This window comes from Aulonocara stuartgranti (assembly GCF_965226115.1).
Source record: "Aulonocara stuartgranti genome assembly, chromosome: 17".
Classification (NCBI taxonomy): domain Eukaryota; kingdom Metazoa; phylum Chordata; class Actinopteri; order Cichliformes; family Cichlidae; genus Aulonocara; species Aulonocara stuartgranti.
The window spans coordinates 38650043-38677316 of NC_138953.1; the positions used below are offsets into that span (position 1 = coordinate 38650043).

A 27274-nucleotide genomic window follows, 5' to 3' on the forward strand; every position below is an offset into this window, starting at 1 on the left:
CTTTTTCGCCACATCGTTACATCCACTTCTTTTGGACACTGGCTCAGTACAATTAACCTAACAAAACAAACCCGCCCACACTGCTGTCTTTGTCCACGTTTCCCACATATTGGGCAGCTCAAGGACGGGTCAAAAAGCAAAAAGCTAAAAAACAAACAAAGAAAAAAAGGCACTAAAAATGCAACAAAAAGCATAGAAATTCTAAGCAAGTCAAGTTTTTAATAAAACGTGAAAGAAAAAGGCCCTGGTAACATAATACGCTCTGAGGCAAAATGCTATTGTACATAAATCTGGGCCAAAACATGACCTCTTTTCCAGGAAGAACATGCAGAATAACTGTTCCTGTGATGCAAGTTCCAACAAAAGTGGTGCAATCAGCTGAAAGAAAATCTGAGCAGGGTGCACTGCTGACATGATGCCTCAGCTCACAACACTGTCACTGTCTGTTTGCAATGACACCATTAAAATTAGCAGTTAAGTGATCAGGTGACGTGTGGGTTTTTTCTTTTCATTGTAGTGAGAATATTTCTTGTAAACCATCCTCTAAATTAAGTTTTAACCCAACAAATATATTTAAGTGAGGATCTTGAAGCGCTCACCGCTATTCGTGCCGCCGGCCCCAGATGTGGGACCTGGTGATGAAACCACTGCGCGGTACGTTGGAGGAGGTGGTGGCGGAGGTGTACTTCTACTGCCTTGGATTGCATCTTTGGGCGAAGTGACAGTTTCACCTCCATCCTCTTTGGGATGGGTGGTGCTTGTATTGTTGGGCTTCTCTTCTTGACAGAGGACAAGAGGCGGCGGGACGGAGCGAGCCGCAGGCTCCTCGGAAGGAGGCGTCAGTGCTGGAGTGCTTATTTTGGGGGTGGGTGCAGGTGGGACACTTGGAGGTGAACTAAGAGGAGGAGGGGAGGAAACAGGAGGAGATGAAAGCTCCTTTGTTGCAGGAGACGGAGAGGTGGCGAGCGTGGGAGGGTTTTGGTCTTTGGGAGTGGGAGGACCCGAACGGACTGAAGGTACGACTTGTTCCTCTGAGGGAGGTGGGGAAGTTGGTAGAGGGGGAACAAAATCATCTTCTGGGGGAGGTGAAGTAGGCAGAGGTGGTGCAAAGTCTTCTGAAGGAGGTGGTGATGTAGGTAAGGGTGGGGCATGAAGCACAGGTGGAGGAGAGGAGGCTGGTAATGGAGGTGCTGGTTCTTCTGGAGGAGGTGGGGAGGAGGGGAGGGGAGGTGCAGGGTCCTTTGGTGGAGGCGGCTGGTCAGGAGCTTCTTCGCTGAAGCAGACCCACGAGTCACCCGTATCCTCGCAGGCAGAGGCAGCCTGCTCCGGTCCAAAAATGTTGTCCAAGTCGGCTATTGAAGGCTTCCTGGCTGAGCTGTCTGCTCCTGCAGACACTTCTGAAACAGAGATAAGGAAGGAGCAATTTAAAAAAGAAAAGGGGGGGGGGGTGTTTGCAGATGTGCTCAGCAAGGAGATAAAACATCACAGGGAGACAAACAGACTGACAAAGTTAGCACCGGAACATCAAGATAAACAGACGACTGAGGTCAAATTTAAAAGCTTGTTTCAGTTTGAGGCGATTTAACGGGAGGCAGAAACAGATGAGCAGATTCTTACCAGCATCATCTGCAGGCGGAGGGCTAGTATTTGGTGGAGAAGCTGGGACATTCTTGGGTGGAAGTGGAGGTGGAGCTGCAAGTATATCACAAGTTTAACAATGAATGCAATAATTACCTGTTTCACATCACTGCACCTGGTGATGGGCTGCATACAGTCTGACTCAAGGCGCAAACGACAACAAAGGAAAAAAATGAATGAAGAAAATAAGCCAACACAAGATGAACGTTTGGATCTATCAACGACAGGCACCATTGTATTCCAGATACAACACGAGGGGGGATCGTCCCAAATTACCCACCATGCAACACAGAACATTCAGCCCCCATCAGCCCAAATGCATGCAGGCAAGGGTTGGTGCCCAATGACGGAAACTTATTGAACGTCTCTGGTGTTACAACCGACGCTGAATCACGTGCTCGTGAAATGACTGATGAAATGAAACGATGGCTGTTTAGAACGGGGAAGGGAGCATTATTGGCACACAGCTGTTTGATCAGGTCAGTTTGCAGATTTCTCAGGATGATGAGCTGAGCTGATCCATCTGTGTGTTAATTTCACAGGGACGGGGAAGTGCGGCGTAATGTGGAGGGAATGGCGCAACTTACTTCCTGTGGGAAAGGATCTTGTCAAAGAGGATTCAGGCTCTGATAGAGGAGTCCCCCACACGTCACACTCAGATAGAACCGCTAAGTTCAGGAGGGGACAGAAAAGGCCATCGTGAAGGGCGTTAGCAGCGAAACACTTCGGGCTCGTGATCCTTTGGGGATGTTTGCGTGAAGCTGTGTCCCAAAACGTCGGCTGCATCCTTCGGAGGACCCGGCCTTCGCGGTCTACGTGGGCCGGGTCCTTCAAAGACCGAGAAGGCCGGAAGTGCGAGGCTGTGAAATGGGACGGTCTAGCCTTCAGATTTGCGTCACCGCTGTCTCGGTGGAGTTTAATAAACTCGGCCGTCTGCTCCTTGCTATCTAAAGTATAACAAGACACTGGCGTAAATTCTCGACCGTCTCACACTTCTGTTTAATCAGTTTGATGTTTATTCAGCTGTGTGAAAATCCCGGAGGAACCCTCCCGATGGATTAATAAAGTTTTATTTAATCTAATAACTTTGATCTCAGCCAAACCGGTTTACTCCGGAACAAATAAAACACCGAAAAAAAGGCAAAAATTACATTTTTAAGTTATCCGAGTGACTTATATATGAGGTTTAACCTGAGTAGCGAAAGAGCGGGGGTCTGAAAACGATGACGCCGGGAGTCCGCTGCTCTCGCCGGCTGGAGTGACCATTGAACCCCCCGGCTAGCTATCGAGCTGGTGGGTGACAGACTTTTGCAAATATGCGATGTCTTGATAAACCGAGCAGATATTTGTAATTTACGCAGCTACTTTCTCGCCTGAAAATATGTTAAAAGTTTATTTTGTGGCCCAGAAAGATTAATAAGAGTAATTTTAAAACTTAGTAGCAGCCGCCATTGTTGGCAGCTGAAATTTGGCTGGGCCGCGCTATGATTTCTGGGATATGGTGGGCCACGAAGGACACACCCGACCCATCCTTCAAATTTGGGGAAATGAAGGACGCATTTGTCGGCCGCGTTTGAAGGAGTCGACGAATTGGGACAGCCTTCGTCGCCTGGCTGTGACGTAATCGGCCTTCAAATGCAGCCTCCGGAGGATGCAGCCGACGTTTTGGGACACGGCTACAGATGAGAACGTCAGTAAAAACTGCAATCACAATGTGTCAACACAAGAACACGCACTCGATTTAGTGCTACTATATAATATTCGCTTTTATAATTGCATATAAAAAAAAGACATCTGAAAAAAATACACCAGCTAATAAGCTAAAAAAGGATGAATGCAGTGTGATGCAACAAACCTGCAACACATCCCGCCTACACTCCAGCAGCTTCACAAAGACAACGATTCAACTTAACGGCACATCTGACGCTACTGAATTGCGTCAAATTACACAGAGAATCTCTAACTGACCTTAAGAGGATCTTAATGAAACTAGTATTTACTGGAAAAAAAGTGAAACATTACCAGTTCAAAGTGCCAGAGGCAGAGCTTTTCTACTTGTCTGAATTAATGTGAAGGGAATTTGTGTCAAGCTGATGTTACTTACGCCTGACACGGCAGTTGCGTAAGAGCTAAGAGCTCATCCACAGTCTGCATCATAAAATCCTGCAGGGCTGGATGTGAGCAGGTGACGGCAGAATCTGCATATGAACGAGTTTCACTGTGCAAAAGAGCACGACCTCGGAGGACTGCCGTCAACCACACCCTCAACAAAGACATCCAAAACTAGCTGGAAGCCTCACACAGACAACAAGTGTGTGTTTGTGTGTTTTTCATCATACTGCTAACATACTTTGACAGCAAAGCATCAACAGAAACATATTCAAAGAGCCGATACAGACAAAGACACAGAGGGTTACCTTCAGTTTTCTGTTCTCCAAAGGCTGTTTCTAAAGGAGGCCCAAATAAGCCTGTGGTGTCTTCAGAGACTGGTGTTTGCTGATTGCTGCGACAGAAAAAACAGGACAATACAGAAGAAACTGTTAGCAGCAAACAGTTACAGCTACAACAGTCAGAGTGCAGCGTCTCGTTGCATGTCGTCTGATCAGGCTGCAGCTCCCCTTTCCGCTCAAATCTTCCCAACAATATTACAAATGTGTCATTTTCAAAGTGTGGCAGGAGCATAAACAACGACAGGAAGAATGACGGGAAAAGCTAATGGGATGGTTTTGGGGGCAGAATAAAAACAACTGACTTTTAACATTTGTCTTTTGGCATTACAGAAAGAGAAAGTGACTGTGGCTCAATCGCATCTGCAGAAAATACAAATACCTCATATTCACTGTACCGAGGCTGCAACCAACACACCAAACACCGCAGCCAAACAACAACCAACAAACGCACACTTAAACATAAAAAGACCTCGTCTTCAGCGCAATAGATATGAAAACCAGGTTTGCACAGCGTGGAGTTTTTGTGTAGATACAGTGGCAGGTCTGCAAAGGACTGTCTGGCTTTAGAGGACAGTTTTTGTCTGGAATTATTTAACGAGATGGCAAAAAGATCAAAAGCAACCCAAAGACATTTCCTCTTACTACACTATTTTTCATGTGGCATGCCACAGTTTAAGCCTGCAGTTAATAAGCAAAGAAAATATTGAAGATAACAAAAACCTCGCCAACGTATGGTGCAGTTTCCAAATGTCGACATTTTATGCATGATGATACAGCGATTGTGCCTCTTGTTACTGACACCGCTGACTAAAACATCAAGAAAAGTATAATTAAAATGAACGCGTCAGTGTCGTGGAACGAGCAAAAAGCTAAAATAGAGACCAACTGCACAAAACTTTTCGGGACTGAAGTGTGATCCAAAGGCAGGAGAAAGGACGAGCAGCGACACCGAGATACACACCTGGGGGGCTGTGGTGCTGGAGCTGGTGTGGGGGCCACGGCGGGTGCAGGAGGGACGACGCGTCTCGGTCTGGCAATCTCTTCACCTGCGCCCAAAATGAAATGTATTTACGTTAATCTTACATCACATCCTCCTAATTTGTCACTTGTAAAAAGCGAGCTTGGCCTGAGGTGATGAAGCTGATACTTACTGGACGTGTTCCTTTTCAAACCCTGTAACGTGGAAAGAAACAACATGGAAATGTAAAAAGTCAAAGACAGGAAACCTCAAATTGTTCTCATATTTGGATCCAACATTCTTCCATCCATGTGTGAGGATTTCTAATAAAACCAAAAAAGATGATCTTAGCTCTTTTATTCTTTTCTTTCTGAAACTTCCCAGTGTGTTTGGACAGAGCAAAGACAACGGCTGTTGAAGGTCGGAGGCTGAACTGCGACTAAATCTGATCAGACTGCACTCAGTTACACTTCACATGAGCGGGCATGACTTGCGGGCATGACTTGCACGCATTCCCCACTTTGGGCGATTTGTCACATTTTTCTAACCGACATTCATCAGTCCAATAAATGACGATGGCCGATATATTCGGGCAGGTGACTTTTTGATGGGCGGAGCAATGTAATCATGCACGGACTGATTTGCGTGCTTAGAACACAGTAAGTCCAAACATGGAGGAACTAGTTGCCAAAAAGTAAAATACAAAGTCACCAATTTGGGATTTCTTTGGCTTTAAACCGGGTGAAAGAGGTAAACCTGAGGATATAACCAAAGAGGTGTGCCGCTCGTGCAGACGTACTGCGCCAGCAAAGACTCAAACATGACTTTGTTGGTTGAAACTAACTTACTCATGGGCAAATACATAAATAAATCGCTCTTGTAAAACGCTCAGCCTATCGCTGTGGTCGATAAATTCGTCCAATCGCCCAACGGTAATAGGTAGAGAAAACTGCCTTAAGCGAGACAGAAAAAATGAAGGGATGCAAAGCTGCTACAACAATCATGCTGTGAACATCAAATCTGTCTGAAAGTGGGATACTGGTAATCTAAATCTGCTTGCAGTGGTTTATGGCGTCTTTAAAGGTTTTCCAAACGTCCTTTGAAGCTGTAAGAAGCCACGTGATAAAATGCGATAGGCGTACAAAAAAAAGAGACCAGTGTTGATGATGGGGAGGCAACAGCACAAACATTACTGCCTTCTCGGCTGTGATCCCAAACACCAAAGTCTAAGAGAGCATGTGTATGAATTCACCACAAGCAGGATGTGAGAGGCCAACAAAAGGCAGATAAGGAGAGAGAAGAAGGCAGGGAGGAGAGCAGATGAGAAGACACGATGGGGAGTGACTGAAGTAAGACATCAAAGGGTCCAAGCTGTCCAAAGTGTAAATTGTGTCCCCAGTAGAGACCAAGCATGAAGCCATTCAAGGCAAAGAAATACCCAAAAGAAGTACACAAGTATATCGCTGATCTTAAAAAGCTAAAAATATTTTTAATGTTAATGAAATTTTGAAACATATTGATTGACTGTTTTAACTGCTGACCCTTACATATTTTCCCTTATTCAACTGACCCCAAGGACAAGGAGAAAAGGAATAAGTGGACATGTGGCACATGCTATGGTACATTGAGTCTAACCCCAGGGAAAAGGAAGAAGAAGCCACTTACCGGGCTACGTCTCTGTGACCAGCAAAAAGGAAGAGAGAAGAGATACCTGATCAGAGAGTGACAAATCAGTAAAGGAGACATCATATACATCAGGATGAGAAGTATTTTTGGCCTGGTTGGCTGAATTTGAGGATGTGGTTGTTACCCAGTCATAAAAAAACGAGCTCATCTGTCTCAGATTTTTATTTTAAATAAGCTCGAACAGCTGTGTGTGTGATGTCAAACAGATAAGAGTTTAAATAAGTCATTCTCACTTTTTTTCCCCAACTCTAGGTTAGTGTTCAAGAACAAAATGTAGTCGCTCTAGAATCTCAAATGGGCTCACTTTTCATCCATCTTTATTCTAATCACTTTCCTGCAAACACCACCCTTTTGCCAACTAATCCTTTAGAGTTTCCTTTTATTCTCCCTTGTAGACTCCATCTGCCCCCTTGGCATCTTTAATTTGAACTGAAATCTCTCCATCTGTCTGTGTCATGTCCACCTCGCATCAGCCATCTCTCCCTCCATCGCTCACTCTTGTGCCTGATCCAGTTGTGCAGTGAGCCGTGAGTGATTAAAGTGATGCAACAGTGGGTGGGAAATGCTCCTAGAAAGGAGACCTCTGATTGGATACACCGGTGAAGGACAAAGCTCTGTATTGCTTGTCATAACCAATCACTGCTGCTTTGCTGTATGTAAACAGGAAGCACAGCAGGAAGCTCTTCGACTCTCACGTTATGACCTTTTAGCCTTTAAAGATACGATGTCGTTTTCTATTTGAAATACGAAAAGAATCAAAAAGAAAACATTGCTTCTTTGCTTTTGGTGCTCGAGTAGGACACATTCTTTGTTTCTGCCCAAAATATTAAAAAGTAAGATGTCAAAGATATCAAATGTCATGTGAGATCTCTTATTTAAGCTCAAACATTTTCACTCCATCCTTGACCTTTTGCTGGCCTCTACTGTTTTCAACCTAGTTGTTTGGACTGAGGGCGCTTAACACTCAAAAACTCATTAAAACCAGATTTAAGAAATCTTAGCCAGCAGAAACACCCTGAAAGACGAGGGCTCACATAGTCCAAATACTTTGGCAGCCACATCATTGTGCATGAGGCGTGAAAACGCTGAGAATAACCTGGCACCGCGATGACGAGTGGCTACAGCCACAGAGAAATCACAAAACAGCCACCGGCCCTATAAATATTTCGCTTTAAATGTAGCTAGCCTATTTTCAGCAGGTAGTAAATGCCAAGACAGATGAAAAGGTTAAGGGGGTGGAGGGGTACAAAGCAAAGGCTTACCGGACTCTTCTACAGAGTTTAGCATCATTTGAGGCAGCAAAGAACAATGAGATGAGAGAGAAAGCAAAATCAAGACAGCACAGGGAGAGAATTAGAAAAATTAAAAAGGAGGAATGGTACATCAACACTGGCATAGCAGAGTCTCTTTTACAACGCAGGCAGTCATCTAAACCCACAGACACGGGCACATGCAGCCGGGATGGTGTTAGCGGTTTTCCCTGGATTCAGTCCCATTTATACATCAACCAAATGAGGTTACAGAAACAACAAACACATACATGCAACAGTCAGGGTTTAGTCTTTCAGTTAGCATGTGGCCTATATTCCTTTTTAAAAAAATTATTTTACCCATAGCCATAAAATAACTGTGTGCATGTATGAAGAAAAAGCGCTGGGCAGTTAAACGTCATGCAGATTTGAACCAAAATGAAGAGCAACACCTCAACATCCAACACTCTCAAATATGTCATACAGTTAGAGCCGCACTTAACTAGGGCTGCCACGATTAGTCGACTATCAAAATCGTCGACGACTGATTTAATAGTCGACGCGTCGTTTGAAGCTTTGTAAGATCACAAAAGACGCAGGAATAAGTAGCAGGATTTAAGAGTGTAATAACGGACTGAAACAGAAGATGGCAGCACTGCATGTACAAGGATGCCAGCTGCCGTTAAACCCCGAAGAAGAAGAAGCTGTGTCCCAGAATTCATAGCGCGGCCCAGCGCAGTTTATAACAATGGAGGCAGCTAGTTAGTTTTAACTTTACTCTTATTATTCTTTCTGGGTCACAGAATAAACATTTAACACATTTTCAGGCGAGAATGTAGCTGTGTAAACCTCAAATATCTGCTCAGTTTATCAAGACACCACATGTTTTCAAAAGCGCTCCGACGTTTTCGGAGACGTCTGTTACCCACTAGCTTGATAGCTAGCCGGGGGCTAGGCTCACTAGAGCCGTGAGAACACCGGACTCCCGGCAAATCGTTTTCAAACCCACCGCTGTCTTTCGCTTCTCAGGTTAAACATGATATATAAGTCACTTAGATAACTTAAAATGTTATTGTTTGGCTTTTTTCAGTATTTTATTTGTTCCTGAGTAAATCGGTTTGGCTGAGATTAAAGTTATAGTTTTTACACAGCTGAATAAACGTCAAGCAGACAGCTGATTATCAGAAGTGTGAGATGCTCCAGAATTTACTCCGGTGTCCTGTTATATTTTAGATAGCAAGGAGTTTATTAAACTTCACCGAAACAATCTGCAAATTTCATTAAAATTTAATAAACTATCATCTTGTCTTTATTTTTAGTTAGCACAGACCTTAAACACTTAAAGCTGTAAGCTAATGATAGTTATATAAGAGCAGATGCTGCTGGTGCAATAAGCTGTAGTTTTACGTCTAATGGATGATGATCTGATTAGTCGACTAATCGCAAAAATAATCGGTGACTAGTCGACTATCAAAATAATCGTTTGTGGCAGCCCTACACTTAACATTTATCTTATTTAGGAGTAGAAGATAAACAACACACAATACGATGTCAAGTATTAGTGTTCAAAGCCTTATAAATCGAGCTTGTCACACTGAAATAATAGTCCTTTGAAAATGATCAAAAACTGAGAAAGGGTAAGAAATGTAGGTGTGCAACCTTCCAAAAACACAGGCCTCCTCATGCATTAGCTCTTCATACACGTTCACACAGACGTGACCAGCGTGAAAAATCATTCACACGTGATCAGGTTAACAGTCAGTGGGTGAGCACACTGAAGTTGGACTCAATTATTAAGGCCCAGAGGCTCAAATGACCACAGCAGACTGACACACAGGTGCCCACTTTCCTACCTGAATAATTCAAGATAGATACTTAAGCCAGCTCTCCTCACTGGAAAACACTCAAGTTATGGGTCCCAGCTAGAGTGGCAGGGATGTCGCTAATTATGGGCTGTCTGAAGAGGACGCTGGTTAGAATTTGGACTCGTCAACTGAGCTGCATCGCTTCAAATAAGAGCTTCACACCCTGCTATTTTGCAGCGGTGCTTAGATGGTTTCTGTTGCGGTAGGACATCTGCCTCGAGTTACTCAAACACTGAAGTCAGCGACTATGACCAAGTCTGACCAAGACTATATCGCCAACACTTGAAATCAATTATATGAAATTAGAGGTCTTTTATCAATCATAACAGAGGAATGAATTGTGATTTCAGTCCTCCTCGTGGTGTCCTTATGTCCCTTTTGAGCAATACTGGTTAAAGCAGCTTTATATTGTAGAGAAACAGTAGCAGCTCAACATATAGTACCACACACAGTAGAAAAGACGATACGTGAGCAACGGCTACATTTATGCACAGTTAAAACCACAAAAAAGAAGAGCAACAGAAATGATGCATGCATGCATGCACGGCTAACTTAAAGCTAGCAGAGACGGACCAGGGAAACCAGATCTACTCACCATGGGAGATGGGGACAGAGCTATGTTGCCTATGGAGGCTTTGAGCTCATCGACTGAGGGTGCCTCCACAACACGATCAGGCGGCAGAGGCTTGATCTTGATCTTGAATTTTTTCCTGTGGTCCTCTTCTTCCTCGGACTCGTCGGAGGAGAAGAAGTGAGACTTTTTGGGGGCAAGTGAAGGAAAAATGTCAAGGAAAACAAACGTTTACATTTCATCTTAAGGTTGATGAGAAACCCGGGAACCACATTCCTCAGTGAAACTTTGCGTGTCGGTACTTAAATCGTTTCTTCTTTACAAAAGTCTGTTTTCTGTGACATCGTCCTGTTTAAGACACATTCACAGACACTTAGAAATGTTCTTTTCTGACCCACTTTATAAATTTGTTTTTAATTACTTTTTTATTAGCCACATAATAAAAATGAAGACTTTTCTGTATCTTAAATCTGGGGCCTAAACACCTTTTTAAAGAACTTGAGCCATTTTATTATCTGTATGCCATTTCTCAGTAAAACACTAATCATATTGATCTGTTCTGTGAGCCACGTCACGTTTGTCTTCCATCACATGCACGACAAAAACTGACCCAACAGTGTGCAGCAAATGCGACACAAACAATGAAGCAATCCAGTTCTTGCCAAGTAACTTGACAGAAACTGCCACGTATTAAAAACTGTGCTGAGGATATCTTCCTCTTCTAATTCATCTTCAGGTCTGATACTGTAGCCTTCATCATCCACCTCAGGAGAGTTCTGAAAGACACAATGAGTCTGAATGATAGTGACAAACAGCAGCTGTTCCTGCAAAGTAAAAAACTCCACACATGCAACCCACACCCACCGTGTAAGCTACACACGTAAACCCGCTGACCTGACGGGACCATCTACAAACAATTAACATATCTGTGAAGCTGTTGATCTGTTTTATAAAACCACAGATCAACACAGAAGAGTCACGACATGAAAGTGAAACCAACAAACAGTCTTGAAAGTCAGCTTGGACCTACAAAGCAGCGTTTTTACTTACGTATCTGTCCCAGTCGATATCTCCATAGAAGCCATTCGGGGCCCCGTTCGTCTTCTTCTGAGAGCGAGAAGACAGAAACAGTTTGACTAAAATCTCACCTAACAAAACACGATACAACATACCTGCAACTGCATTACACACCTACACAGAGGAACTACGTCTCAGCTAATCTCCCCCAAACACCTTGAACCTCCAGATTTAAGTCACAAAGCTTTTACTCTGAGGCTACTCTGTTACGTTAGCGGCTCTTCAAGTCATCAAATTGGCTGTTTTTTGGGTTTTTTTTAATGTTAGTTGATGGAGCTGAACATGACTTGGTGTTGTTCCCCTAACGCCCCCCCACACCCCCACAAAGCTTCCTCAGAGAGTGCGCTAAAGAACAGATAGCTGAAACAGCTGCACTTGCATCAGGCTGATGAGTTAAAGAACATACTGCGACGTCTATGACCAGTCTAAGCTCTACACACTACACTTCTCTAGAGTGTGGTCTAGTCTAAAAAGCTGAGCTCAGTACCGATTCAACCTCTCGAGGTTCCTGTCAGGTGAAAAGAACAGAAAAAGAAAAAACACAAAAACAATGTGCCTCACAAATTTCTCTGATGACACAGGCTTACATAAACCCCAATTAATAAATACATAAAACTGTTTATGTACTAGATCGTTTCTGTTACTTACACCATCTCTGTCTGGAGACCCCCTGTGCAAACCAAAAGAAAGGAAAATGTTACTTAAGACACAACTTCTTCATTTAAGTGAGTCTTTTTCTGATTAATCCAGTTTTCACATGATCACACTTCCACAGACACGCAGGTTCATAACACTTCAACTGTTTTGTGTAGGATTAGAACATGGCTACAAAAATTCAAAGATTGACTAAACAAACGCCAAAGGCAGCAGTTTCCTGTATTATGACTGTCGTAGTTACATAAATGCAGAACATTTCTTCCCTTTATCTTACACAAAAAACAAGCAACAAGTATTGTAAGCTGGTGTATTATTTTAGAGATCCTAAATAACACATGACATACAATAAAGTGGTCTATAAAGTCTATTCAGCAGTGACTCGTAATTGGCTGGAAGACCCTTGAGCCGTAGATGATTACAGGAAGCTGCTGTCTAGCATTTCATGTATTTGACATGAACCACACTTAATATTAATCCTGTAATTGTTCTTCCTGACCACAATCCCTTCATTCTTCTGCCATAAATATGCATAACCTACTGTCACATATCATCCCCCCCCGAGTGTTCAGTCAGCCTGTAGCTCCACTTCACAGCATCATAGTGAAGCACTAATAAGCTCTGTGCGTGGATCAAACAACACAACAGAGGACTTACGCGGAATCATTGTCCTTCTCTTTCTTCCGTATCCCAAAGGCCTTCCTGGTACGTTTTTTCAATCCTGAAAAGAGAAAAAGGTGAATTATTCTATGCAGACACAAAGACGTGACTAGAAGTTGACGGTTTCGTGGGTTAAAGGCTCAGTGAACGACTCATCCATCACCCAGGAAATTAAAGAAAATGTTTTATGTGTTATTTAGTGACTAGTTGCATCAATGCGAGGTCAAAAAAAAGGATGAAAACAAAGTTTTCTGAGCACAGCGAACATCAAGAAAGCAGCCGCTGAGAAACTGCTGACTTTTAATGCACCGAACAGGAATGTGATTACTAGCTCAAAATGCTCGCAGACAAATAAACATCAAATCAAGCAGACAAACTCACAAGGTGAGAACAAAATCAGCCATAAAGTTACTGGAGTTGGTAATTACTCAGTAATTCAGGGGTCATACCAAACCAGCCTTCTACAGTCATAATCTCACCTACACATCACCTCACATCTCCTGAAGCTCTACTGGAGCCGCTCATTGAAACACAACACAAATGATTACAGCGCTGGTGTGTTTAGGCCTCGAGGAAGCTCGGGCGAGTTCATGCCTTAAAACAAAACGCATTTACTCCGTGGACTTGGTACAGCTGCGGGACAAAAGGTGAAAAACAAGAAATGCAGACATTGTTCACATGAAACTTCTGGACTTTCTCCTGTTTTACCAATTTAAGCACAAAGTATCCTGTTTGTTCAGGAATTACTCTACAAAAACGACTCTGCCAGTTGACCAGCACATTAGTCCAGCTTCAAGTTCTAAAAATTAAATATGTAATCTTCTCCTAGTCCCAGCTTAGTCCTCCTGTCTATGAAATGAGTCATGTTTAGTTGCATTAGGCTAAACAAACTCAAATGCTCGCACCTCTTTCTTACCCCAAATGAAGGCCCAGTTGTCCTCCATTTCTTCTCCAATGTTTCCCTTACTCTCATACTTCCTCCTCTTTGTGTGGTTGCGATCTCATCACATAATCTAAGGACCAACCTATTTTTTCTCCTCATACCACATGCAGTTACACACAAGTCTCCAACCAGAAACTTGATGCTACTTCACACACACACAAAACGGTATCATGCTCCCGTCCTTGATGTGTTCTGGTACTCAAATTCAACACCAGTGACCCTACTCATGAATAAAAGACAAATATCATCATTGTAGTCTCCTGCTAAAAATTAAGAGCGTCTACAGTCCTCTGCTCACCTAAGAAGTGTCATAAGCTGGATAACAGGAAACCACACCGAAGCTCAGCAGACTACTACAGCAGACCCACAGGGAAAAAAGGAGAGTACCTGCAGCTTGTTTACATTTTTTCCATGTTTTTATTTCATTTCTCCACTCGACTAATTTTGCATCAGAACGAGAAATCAATCCGAGAAGGCCTCCAGGACACAGACGCTCTCGCCCAGAAATACTCTCCCATTGATTCTGCCAACATATTCAGCCTTGCATCCTATTAATGGTGACTGTCAAGGTTCAAATAAATATCCCGCTGCTTATAATCAGCACCAGCACACATACAGAAAGACTAAAGGCAGTTTCATATGTTGCACGTAAGGACATGATCTGTCTTTATATTCAATTCAATTCAATTCAATTCAATTTTATTTATATAGCGCCAAATCACAACAAAAGTCGCCTCAAGGCGCTTCATAGATACAGAGAAAAACCCAACAATCATATGACCCCCTATGAGCAAGCACTTTGGCGACAGTGGGAAGGAAAAACTCCCTTTTAACAGGAAGAAACCTCCAGCAGAACCAGGCTCAGGGAGGGGCGGGGCCATCTGCTGCGACCGGTTGGGGTGAGAGAAGGAAGACAGGATAAAGACATGCTGTGGAAGAGAGACAGAGGTTAATAACAGATATGATTCAATGCAGAGAGGTCTATTAATACATAGTGAGTGAGAAAGGTGACTGGAAAGGAAAAACTCAATGCATCATGGGAATCCCCCGGCAGCCTACATCTATTGCAGCATAACAAAGGGAGGATTCAGGGTCACCTGGTCCAGCCCTAACTATATGCTTTAGAAAAAAGGAAAGTTTGAAGCCTAATCTTAAAAGTAGAGATAGTGTCTGTCTCCCGAATCCAAACTGGAAGCTGGTTCCACAGAAGAGGGGCCTGAAAACTGAAGGCTCTCCCTCCCATTCTACTTTTAAATACTCTAGGAACAACAAGTAGGCCTGCAGAGCGAGAGCGGAGCGCTCTAATAGGGTGATATGGTACTACAAGGTCATTAAGATAAGATGGGGCCTGATTATTTAAGACCTTGTATGTGAGGAGCAGGATTTTGAATTCAATTCTGGATTTAACAGGAAGCCAATGAAGGGAAGCCAAAACAGGAGAAATATGCTCTCTCTTTCTAGTCCCTGTCAGGACTCTTGCTGCAGCATTTTGGATTAGCTGAAGGCTTTTCAGTGAGTTTTTTGGACATCCTGATAATAATGAATTACAGTAGTCCAGCCTGGAAGTAATAAATGCATGAACTAGTTTTTCAGCGTCACTCTGAGACAGGATATTTCTAATTTTAGAGATGTTGCGCAAATGGAAGAAAGCAGTCTTACATATTTGTTTAATATGTGCGTTGAAGGACATGTCCTGGTCAAAAATGACTCCAAGGTTCCTCACCGCGTTACTGGAGGCCAAGGTAATGCCATCCAGAGTAAGAATCTGATTAGATACCATATTTCTAAGATTTTCAGGGCCGAGTACAATAACCTCAGTTTTATCTGAATTAAGAAGCAGAAAGTTAGCGGCCATCCAGGTCTTTATGTCTTTAAGACATATATACGAAAAGGTAGACACACACACACACACACACACACACACACACACACACACACACACACACACCACTGCAGAATATTCATGATGCCAAGAGCGTCATGAATTCTGACGGACACGAGTAGATCAGGTGTTGGAAAGAAGTGCTCGTTTCTATAAAGGCAAGGTCAAAAATAAGAGTTTAGGTAAGGTCAGAAATCTTATTTCCACTTTGCGTGGCTACATGAGGCACACGATGAGTACTCTTTCATATGAAAACATCGGCTTTGAATCAGTGAGGTCACTGAGGTCGTGGATGAAGAGCAGGAAGGTTTCCGTTTTTCTTTTAACGCTTTCTTATCCTTTCATCTTATGGTAATGCATCACCCGTCTAACACGTTACAGACCTTAAACAAACAGCCATCGATGGCCTTCAGCGAAGCGACAAAGTACCAAAACACAACAAGTATTATTACTTTCACGTACTTCAGCAGGGCGACTGTGGAAGCCATCATGCTGTTTGTGTGTCCCTGTGAGTACATACGTATGTGTCGTTTGCACACATACACAGACAGCTCCTCCCCTCAACTGATGTCGAGCTTTACCCCTTTCCCTTTCAAAGTACAGACGACTTCATTTCGCGATGCCAAACTGCAATCTCTTCTTTCAATCTCTGGCTTTCCCAGACCAGTTTCCCCTCCTGATCTCAGTGAACCATCTGTGGGAGGCTTCCAGATGAGGACACAGCGTGCTCTCTCTCAGCCTTTAGTATAACGGATGGAAGGAGCTTAAATTGTTCCTTCAACAGCTGGGCTACCAAGGCACAGACATTTATTTTAGTCTGATATCGTCCTGTCCGATTAATCTTTGAACAGTTTGACTTATGGCTCGCTCACACTGGGGTGGAGTTTTCCTAGTTTTAATGAGGTTGCAACTAGGAAACCAATGAATAAGTAAGCAAGTAAACAAACATAAATGGGAATAAAATGAATAAATAAATAATAATCAGTGGACTCACTGATGCAGAAAGTTTTTTTGGTGCCAAACCTTAAAGTACTGCAAATAGTTGCAACAACCAACTGGTCTCCAACAGACTGATCATGCAACACAACCAACCAACCTGATCCCACAGTAACTGCACAGGTCACCAGGTGGGAGGCAACCTGTCTCCAAACGATCACGGCCTGATGTGAACTGACTGCAAACGCTTGCAGACAGACCGGTTTGCAAATGACTGCAGACTCATGTAACCTGAGTCAGTCTGCAGCAACGAGCATGACTCATCTTTGCGTTTTTGATGGGGGACGTGACAGCTGGGTGCTAAATGTTTGTGTTGTGGCTATTTTAAAAAAATAATAATAAGATTGTCGAGCACCTTTATCATCATTCAGTTAAATCACCAACCTGCAGCAACTACATGAATCTTTATAGACAAACTGCTGTTTGAAATCTGAGGTAAACGTGAATTTTTCTGAGAACATAGATGGCAACAAATTTGCGACTGCCAGTTTACCAGTTAATCGCCGTCCCATCACACATGTTATTATTATCAACTTGACCCCATTCGATCCCAAACTAACAGATCGACAGCAGACTAAATGTTTAACCCCTTCACGCGCAGCGGTCACCACAGTGGACAGCTATTCAAAGGCTGTTTTCTTTTATTTGTGTCAGTCTTGATGGTATACTTGCTCAAACCACTCCATACCTGCCACCCACTGGTCAGCCAGTGGACTGACTAAGTGGACATGTAAAAAAAAACTCTTTGAAAAGTACATGTTTTAAAAAGAATGAAGTTCAAAAATCTTTTTTTATGCCTAAAGATGAATAAAAATCCTGATTGAGGTTGTAAAAATCCATGCATGAAAGGGTTAAATCACAATCTGAATGCACCAAAGCTGCTTCAAAGAGCGATGAACCCGATCTCATTTTCAAAGGCAACACGATCGTTTGTGTCACAATTTTGTTCATCGCACAGTCTCCGGTCGGTGTTTTCCTAGTGTCGCTGTAGCATTAGCTAAAGAGTTGTTTTGACTAAAAATACAAAAATCCAGTTGGAAGCATAAAAGTCGTTTACTTTTATATGTTTCCTCTCGTGAGGCTCAGTTAAGGCCAGCAGGAAGATTCTGGGCCGTGATGGTTTTCAAAGTGAACCAAAATGTCAGAAATCCAGTTCTTTCTTGACATCTTACTTGTTTCAGATTTGACAGCTTAAATAAATACCCCTTTACTTCTATTTTGGGGTTTGTTTCTACTACTTCCCTGAAGCAGCAGCTGACATATTCACAGCTGTACTAAGAAAATGCACATGTATGTGTGTTGTTTGGCTCTTTCAGCACACATTACCTTAAATGAGTTCAACCCTGCAGGACTATTTTGTTTTATGGGAATTACCTCTTATTGCTTTTATGAAGCTTATTTTTATTTCATGTCCATCTACTATAAAACAGCACTCCCAATAATTAAAGAGTGCAAGAAAAGGACAATAACACAGTATAATGAACAAGGAAAATGTCGTTTTATTGGAGGTCATTACAATGTTTAGCATTGAAATACGCACACATAAAAATACATCAGAACAGATATTTGTATTCACACACGACTCCACCAAACGTTTGTATTTTTAAATAACCCAATAAATGATTATTCCTTGTTAGGACCAGTGCAGGACCTGCACCATGACATGAATGCATGAATGTGTGTGGCAGGAGTTCATTAACAGAGAGGGAAATAACAGGGTTTGTGGTGCATACTATTTAATGACTTGATGGCTTCCGTTCAGAAGGATGTGCTAACGTAATTAGTGGTCTCTTCTCAAGACACAGTAATGCAATTTCAGGAAAAGCCAAAGGACATGAAGCCAAACAGGACAGGACACTGCCAAATCTAAAAAACTACAAGGCACTTGAAGAGCAACAGCACACCACATTTTTTTCCCTAGAAGACTGTGGGTCTCTGTACTAATTTCTATGGAATTCAAATAATGTTGATTTGTTAAAAATGTGTGGCTCAGGCCAACCTTGGAGGAGGAGGAAGCTGAACAAGAGATGGTGTTATCACATCTCTGTGAGATCTACCCTGCAGCCTCAATCGAGTGTTTGTCACTAACAGTCTTCCATAAAAACAAACCATCACCTTGAACAACTGCAATTATTAAACTGAGCACATGTGCAAAAGAGCTCATTACATGCTGTTGCCATGACGATTAACCTGAAGATTGTATATTACTTGCTCAGTGCTCATGTGCAATTTTTGCAGGTAGACAAACAGAGCACATCGACACAAACCAAAACACCTCTGAGAAAAATACCCGTCTTGTATACCTGATGTGTTGTCAGGTAGAAAAGGCAAATTAGGAAATGAGGGGCACAGCTGCAGTTGTGCAATTACGGAGCCTCAAGAATACAAAAAAAACAGATGCAGAGGGGTGCAAGATGCACCGATCCATCTTTATGATCCATGTTTGGTGGATATTCCACCCGTTTTTTAAAAATGTGTGCTATTCTGCTTTTTTATTTCACTACAATTTCATCGACTACTGTCAGCAGGAAACTAAAGCAAACCAAGTCCGTGTACAGCACCTACTGCGTTATTTCCTGACGCCTTACACATCTGGGATCTATTGCATTAGCCCTAGCTATATAAGAAACAAAGGAACCAAAACATTAAACAATGCTCTGGAAACAAACTCCAAATCGCACATGGATAAAAATAAAACTCCTGCATGTAGCCATGGGCCAACATACATGTGGAGAACAGCTCTGCTTCTGCAGCAGCAGCTCAGAGGCCGTTAACAAGCTGCTCCAAATGGGGAAGAGACAAAGAGGCTCAATCTGCTCGCCAACCAGAAAAACACACACACATACACAGCTAATGCTGCCAGCTACAGCAGTAGAGACCATGCCAGGCCACTCCAGACTCTGAATGCGAGACCTGTGCTGCTGTGCATAGTAATCAGAAAGGAAGATAATACACCACTGAGATTTAACAGCAGAGGTGTTGAATGAAAAAGAAGGAAAAAAATGGGAGCTCATTTCATTTAGACATGGAATAAATATCTTAAACTCATTTTTAAAACGTGTTCGACGTCTTTTGCTTGGATAAAACAACATGTTTGGAAATGATAAGCTGGTGTGTGCCGTGCATGTCGGAGCGCGCTCAGGTGGGAGAGTAGCAGGGGACAACTGCGACGGGAAGATGGTGTGTTGAGTTGTTGTGGGTATTAGGGCTGAACGATATATCGCATTTGCGATAATATCGCGACATGATCAAGTGCAATTTTCTAACCGCAAAGGCTGCGATTATACTCTGGACATGTCCAAATTCATGGGCTGCATCCTCCTGAGGCCGCATTTGTAGACCGATTACGTCACAGCGACGTGCCGAAGGCTGTCCAAATTACTACCATATCCCAGAATTCATAGCGCGGCCCAGCCAAACTCCAGTTTCCAACAATGGCGGCCGCTACTAAGTTTTAAAATTACTCATACTAATCTTTCTGGGTCACAAAATAAACTTTTAACATATTTTCAGGCGAGAAAGTAGTTGTGTAAACATCAAATATCTGCTCGGTTTATCAAGATATCCCATATTTGCAAAAGTGCTTCGACATTTTCAGAGGCGTCTGCTACCCACCAGCTCGACAGCTAGCCGGGAGCTCGAGGGTTACTGATGCGGCCGAGAACGGCACAACTCCCGGCACATCATTTTCAGATCACCGCGGAGTTTCGCTGCTCGGGTTAAACGTAATATATAAGTCACTTAGACAACCTAAAAATGTTATTGTTGGGCTTTTTTCAGTGTTTTGTTTGTTCGTGAGTAAATCGGTTTGGCTGAGATTAAAGTTATTAGATTAGATAAAATAAAACTTTATTAATCCCCCGGGTGGGTTCCTCCTTGGTTTTCACACAGCTGACTAAACGTCAAACAGAAAACTTATTAAACAGAAGTATGAGACAGTCGAGAATTTACACCAGTGTCTGGTTATATTTTAGATAGCAAGAAGCAGACGGCCGAGTTTATTAAACTCCACCGAGACAGCGGTGACGCTAATCAGAACTAGACCGTCCAATTTCACGCCTTTAAATTTTAAAGGCGTGTTTGTGTGTGTGTGTTTATACAATTGCTATTATGTTTGCACTTTATGTGTAATGTTACTGACTGCAGAGATCAGTAAGATGTGTGTATTTTTTATTTATTAGTTTTATTTATTTAATATTATTTTTTAATTGAATGACTGTCTAGTAGTTCACAGATGTCGAAAAACTGAGTGTGGTAAAGCCACTGATTTTGTTTATGTATATTTCTGCAATCTGCACATTGTACTGACTTTCATTTTAATGTTTACACCAGGGTTCCTTGTCAGCACTTTATGCTCAGATGTTTGTAAGCTAAAAATAAACTATTGTGTATGTTCAAATATACTGTTGTGATTGAAGAAGTTAAATAAAAATGTCAGTCATCAATTCATGCATCACCTCATGTCATCATAACAGAGGTCTGTCTTCCAAGAAAGAACAGTTTAAAATTAATGTAATATAGTATTGGCCATACTATATGATGTATTGCTTGTCTTTGTTTAATAATACAGAAGACAAAGACCTTAAAAAATAATCGCATATCGCATCGTAATCGCAATATTGGGGCAAAAAATCGCAATTAGATTATTTTCCATAATCGTTCAGCCCTAGTGGGTATTGAGTCATGCTGTTGACTAAGCACGAGGAAAAGCATGTGGATCCACTGACAGGCAGGCAGGCAAGTAATTAGCGATACAGGACGAAGGCAGGCAGGCACAGAAACGAGCACACAGAAAAATAAACAACTGCAGACAAACAGCAGCGAGCAGGGAGATGGGATGCAGACAGACTGACGTACAGTAAAGAAACAGAGATCGACCGGCACAATGCAAACAAGCGGTTTAAAGGGCTCTTTTGTTGGAGTGACTCATTCATCTTACTGGCTCTGAGAGGGAGAAGGAAGAGAAGACATGTGAGAGAAAGAAACCCTTCTCTGACCTCCCAGTGTACCAGCAATGATACCCAGGCAAAAAAAGAAAGACCTCTATTATCTCAAGCAGACATGTAGCTGAATGCAGCTTCTATTTTATTTCAAGTACTGTTTTTGCAGCCTTGCAGACTGAAAAGATATCTGTTAACTAAAGACGTGCTAATGAAAAGCACATGCTCCTATTCAGTAGTTACAAACTAAGAATTAACCTTCAAAAATGAAGCCAAATGGATTTAATGACAAAGTATGTCAGCTCATTCCAAAGACAAATATTTGCACAAACGAGGAAGCTCTCAAATCATTCAGCCTTCCCTGTTTACAACCATTTTATCTCTGCTTGCAGAGGAAGGAAGGAAGCAATTTATTCTATATTCTCCATCTACTTTCTTCTCTGCTAGTCTCTGGATTTAATCTTCCAGTTCTCTGATCTTCATCTCAACTACCTCCGAAATGGAGATAGAAGTCAGAGGGGAAGGGGAGACGACATCGTGTCAGTGGAAGTGTCACCCCCCAAGTCTCATTACCTTGGAGAACAAACAGGAAACTGCCATGTGGGGGCACGGCCTATGAAAACCTCCAGATATCACCACCAGGAGTAAATCTCTTCTGTGTGTGTGTGTGTGTGTGTAAGACAAAGAGACAGTGCCAGTTTGTGAATGCTAAAATTAGAACTTGACTGTACAGGCCAGGTGGCTGCGCTGTCAGCCATCGTGTGCAACGCTCGCAGTAACAATGTATCCACAATGAACACACAACTCCACACGTACGCATATTAGGAAGTGGATAGTTTTGATGCACGCACACACTGAGTGACGTCACACACCTCTAAATAAAGTGGGTCAGAGCCAGAAACCAAACAGCGGCGTGCGAGCGGTTGGTGCAGAGATGAACAAAAACTGAATGTGAGGATGGTGGTGATGCAGCCTTATATGTCTGCACTCTCTTTATTACTCGATATTTAGTGTTGTATTTATTCTTTTAGGTTTATGATGCTGTCATAGGTACAGACAAATTTCTTTCACACTGCTGCCATCACAGCATTTCATCCTTAATTAAAACCTTCCTTATTTATTCAAGTTTCCTTAAACATCAGAGATAAGAAGAATTACAACATATTAAATGTTAAAAAATGAAACATTAGCTAGAACCAGAGTTGCTATTTATTACCTGTCTGTGTCCATCTCTTCCTGCGTCCCATTATTGCTCATCCCCTGCTTCACTATAAACAGCCTGCACTCAAGCTTCTCATCCCCAGGCTCCAAATAGCATCCACCAAGGACTGCGCTACAAATGACCCTGCTGCAGAGCCAACAAAGTAGCTATTAACATAGATCATTGGTGTAAGGACACGGGGGGAAATGTCTAATTTGCTGACAAAAAATCTTTACACATATGAGATGCTGACATGAGAATCAAGGACACCCCTTAAAGTGATCCTGCTCGTGCCACAGCGTGACCTTCTGACTTCGGCCTCCTTCATATAGTTACCAAATGTATATTTCTGATAAAATGATCAAAGATAAAGCTGTTTTTATTTTTCAAAGCATAATTGTTAAAGCATCAGCAAACCCCAAGTTAGGTAATGATTTCGGTACATAAACATATGTATATTTGAAACTTTAATAAGACAAAAGGCAATGATTTCTTACAAGAGCTTTTCAAATGTTTTCACACACACACACACACACACACACACACACACACCTAAATATGACTAATGCCAGCATACAGTTGTCCTAACCACTGCCAGGCCTCAGACTTCTCCCTCAAGACAAGTCCGTGGCTATTTCAGTCATGCCCTCCTATCAAAACACATCAGCGCCGCTGCCACTGGGGAGGGGAGGGGGGACAGTAGAGCTTCTTTTGGCCACATTAGTCTGACAGTGCCCTGAAATATAGCAGCATAGTTGAATCTCCACCCAAAGGAGGATATCTCCCTTCCCTGTATAAGCATGTGGCATTTCAGAGCTGTAAGAACTTGTAAGAACGCCATCTCCCCTCAGTCTTTTTCCTGATAATAACTCACATCACATACAGGCTTTCATGAAAGAAAAAAAGATTCTGCATTATGAAATTCCTTTCAGATAAATAGCTTTAAAGGTGTTTAGGTGGTACCACATTTCTGCTCAAGATGATGAGAATTATAATAATAATAATAATAATCAGCAGCATAGGGGACTGTCTCTACACCACAGACTTCAGCCACTGCACAGAGACCTGCCATCTTCAGAAGTTTCCTGATGACTCTGCGGTGGTTGGATGCATCAGCAGGGATGATGAGACAGAGTACCGGGCTGTGGTCGACTCCTTTGTCACGTGGTGTGAGCAGAATCATCTGCAGCTCAACGTGGCAAAGACCAAGGAACTGATCGTGGACTTCAGGAAGACCAGGAAACACTTGACCCCTGTTTCAATCCAGGGGGTCAGTGTTGACATTGTGGAGGACTATAAATACCTTGGAGTACACATTGACAATAAACTGGACTGGGCTAAAAACACCACAGCACTTTATAGAAAGGGCCAGAGTCGTCTCTATTTTTTGAGGCGACTGAGGTCCTTCAGCATCTGCAAGAAAATGCTGAGGATTTTCTATGAGTCTGTTGTGGCCAGTGCGATCCTCTATGCTGTTGCATGCTGGGGGAGCAGGCTGAGGGTCGCAGATGCCAACAGACTCGATAAACTGATTCGTAAGGCCAGCAATGTTTTGTGGATGGAGCTGGACTCCCTCAAGGTGGTGTCGGAGAGGCGGATGCTGTCCAAGATAAAGACAATGTTGGATAACACCTCCCACCCACTCCATGACATGCTGGTCAGTAGGGATGGGTACCGGTATCTGGTGCCATGATGGCACCGGTTCTGACATAAACGGTAGTAACCAGACCGAAAAGCAGCGCACATTTCGGTGCTTTATTTCCTGAGATGTCACACACTCTGGATTCTAGCCAATCATTTTACCTTTGCAAGCGTAGTAGGTGGGGCCAGGTACGTACGTTCTTGTAGAGCAGAGCTACAGATTAAAAATGTCCAAGGCGAAGCGGTCAAAGTCTGGCTGTACTTCACAGCAAAAGATGCAAACTCAGCAGCAACAAGTGCTTTAAGCTGATACTGTGATACCGTCAAAGGAGGTAACACCTCAAATCTGATCAAACACCTGGCGACGCATAGCGTTTTTTTTAAAAGCCGAGAAATGTGCCATATTTGATAGCTTGCTGCGAGACCTCACATCGAGCACATCTACTGCGGGTGGGTTGCCTGTTATCGGACCCGGAGTTAGCAACATCCCCCAAAAACCCGAAGAGGAGAGTCCTGGCCCCTAGCCCTGCCAGTGTAGCAGAAATGATGATGAGGATGATGATGCAGCAGCAGCCGTTCTTCTCTGCGTGAGTAGCTTAATGTTGTTAGTGTGTAATTTACGTTGAGTAGGCTAACCACGTTATTACATTAATGCAGGTAAGGTGAACTAGCAAACATCATCATAGCTACATGCTGCTGTCTTCTTGTTTGATGGCAGATACTCCCTTCACCCTGGCCAAAAAGGCTAAAATGACCAAAGAAAAAGTGGAAAACAGTTAAACATGAGAGGTTTTTGGACAAAGTGTGTGTTCTTCATTCTTTAAGCACCGGCACCGTTTCAAAAGTACCGGTTTGGTACTGGTATCGGATAAAACCTAAACAATACCCATCCCTACTGGTCAGTCACAGGAGCACGTTCAGTGAGAGACTGAGATCACCAAAAAGCACCACTGAACGACACAGGAAATCATTCCTGCCTCTGGCTCCCTGTACAACGCATCCACTTAACACGCTGTTTACTGCAACGGCTACACCCTTCTTGCACATGTTCTTCCTTTTTCAGCTATTTATTAACAAGTGACTTTTATGTATATATATTCCTGTATATATTGTGCTATTCTTAGTTAGTGTATTGTCTGTCTCTGTTAATGTTTGTTTATAATGGAGCACTGTAACGAAAAAATAATTTTCCCTAGGGCTCAATAAAGTATTCTGATTCTGATAAGTTGTCTACAACAGACGCTCACTTGTGATTGGAGATTAAAATAGCAAGGCCAGTCCCTTATTATGTTGGCTTCAAGACATGATGAGTTCATCCAGTGCGTCTGGACGTATTGATTGATTGATTGATTGATTGGTAATTTATTTCAACATGTGAACAATATACAAGTACATTTAGAAAAGAAATGAGAGAAAAAAAATATACTATACAAATTACATACAAAAAAACATTCTGATTAATTTACATGTTGAAAGGGAGTGGGAAGAAGTATTGATCAAGACAGTTTTAATTGTTGGGCTTTTTCTCTGCATGTATTATTGTAGGGTCTGCCTTACAATATAAAGCGCCTTGAGGTGACTGTTGTTGTGATTTGGCGCTGTATAAATAAAGTTGAATTGAATTGACTGTAGTTTTTAATTAACAGAAATGAAAGGGCCTGCTACATAAAAATACAATACGCTACAGTGTGAGCAAAGAAGATGATTTTGAAGTTTAACAGTTTACACACACACACACACACACACACATTAACAAGCGACATTTAGAGGCTCATGAAGCTCTGTGTCATTATCAAAGAACATTGAGTAAAATATAAATATGAGTGAAAACAAGTAATTTCCTGCAGCACTGCCTGAACACTGCTCTACATGTATTTATTGACTTGTGGTCAGTGTTTTCAATCCCATAAGTAAGATGGTCAGGATAATCTCTCTGACACAGCCCAGCAGCATCAACACAAAACAAATGTGATTCATTTTAATAACCCTTTAAACCCCACCACAGAACCAAGTCTTTATATTTTGACCTGCTGTAGCATTTCAAGTTAATATGCATCAATACAACTGACATATCCCAAATTTCAATAATATGCATGCATTAGGTCCATAGTAACGAGATAAATTGCAAAAAAGTGCAATAAACTACAGAAAAATTGAAAATATATATATATTTTTTAAACACACATATTTGTAGTTAGAGCAGGGCGATATGATCAAAAATATTTATCACGAAAATCTGCGATAACGATATAACTGACGAAATAACTGACACTAGACAAAATACTTTACAACTCCACAACTTTATTAGTGCAAAAAAAACACATCAATGTATTTTCACTTAAACAAGCAGCTGTTTTTTATCTGCATTAAAATAAATATAAAAATTTAACAGTGCAAATGCAAATTTCTTGCTGACAGTTTAACCAAAAGGCATTTCCAGTGGAAACTGGCCGACATATCCTCAGCATAACCATGTATAACATCCACAACACTTAAAAAGAGGTTATACACACACAATACGGTAACATTATGTTGAAGCACAGTACGTATCACTCCGCGAGGCTCCGCCTACGATAGCCGTAACGCTCCGACAATCCATCAAGCGGTGCGGCTTCGAAGCTTAGCAAAGTCGTACTGAAGCATTTGACAGATTTTCGAGCGCCGTGCACATAAAATCGTTTCGAGGTCAGTAAACACAACCAGAGTTCATACATAAGGCACACGGGATTATAAGGGGCTCTGTCGATTTTCAGAAAAATCAAAGGATTGGAAAATACGGCACACTTAAAATCAAACACGGTAATAACGACGGCTCGCTAGCATGCGCTACCAAAAATAGTGCTTTGTTGTGTATCTGACGGA

The 27274-nt window shown here is 42.3% G+C and overlaps 1 protein-coding gene across 2 annotated transcripts in view; it reads right to left on the reverse strand.

Annotated features, from left to right (window-relative positions):
- The window catches only part of sgip1a (SH3GL interacting endocytic adaptor 1a), an 82882-nt gene that overhangs the window by 16824 nt on the left and 38784 nt on the right, over nt 1–27274 (reverse strand). The window contains exons 4-16 of one of the 2 annotated variants that reach the window (XM_082510347.1): nt 12807–12870; nt 12144–12165; nt 11983–12003; nt 11469–11525; nt 11131–11194; nt 10443–10618; nt 6712–6723; nt 5240–5261; nt 5050–5134; nt 4056–4141; nt 2226–2306; nt 1618–1692; nt 600–1397 (exon numbers count right to left, since the gene is read on the reverse strand). In XM_082510347.1, the coding sequence (XP_082366473.1) occupies nt 600–1397; nt 1618–1692; nt 2226–2306; nt 4056–4141; nt 5050–5134; nt 5240–5261; nt 6712–6723; nt 10443–10618; nt 11131–11194; nt 11469–11525; nt 11983–12003; nt 12144–12165; nt 12807–12870 (1563 nt within the window). Of the gene's footprint in view, nt 1–599; nt 1398–1617; nt 1693–2225; nt 2307–4055; nt 4142–5049; nt 5140–5238; nt 5262–6711; nt 6724–10442; nt 10619–11130; nt 11195–11468; nt 11526–11982; nt 12004–12143; nt 12166–12806; nt 12871–27274 lie in introns of both variants that reach the window. The other variant, XM_082510348.1, reaches the window with a different exon arrangement.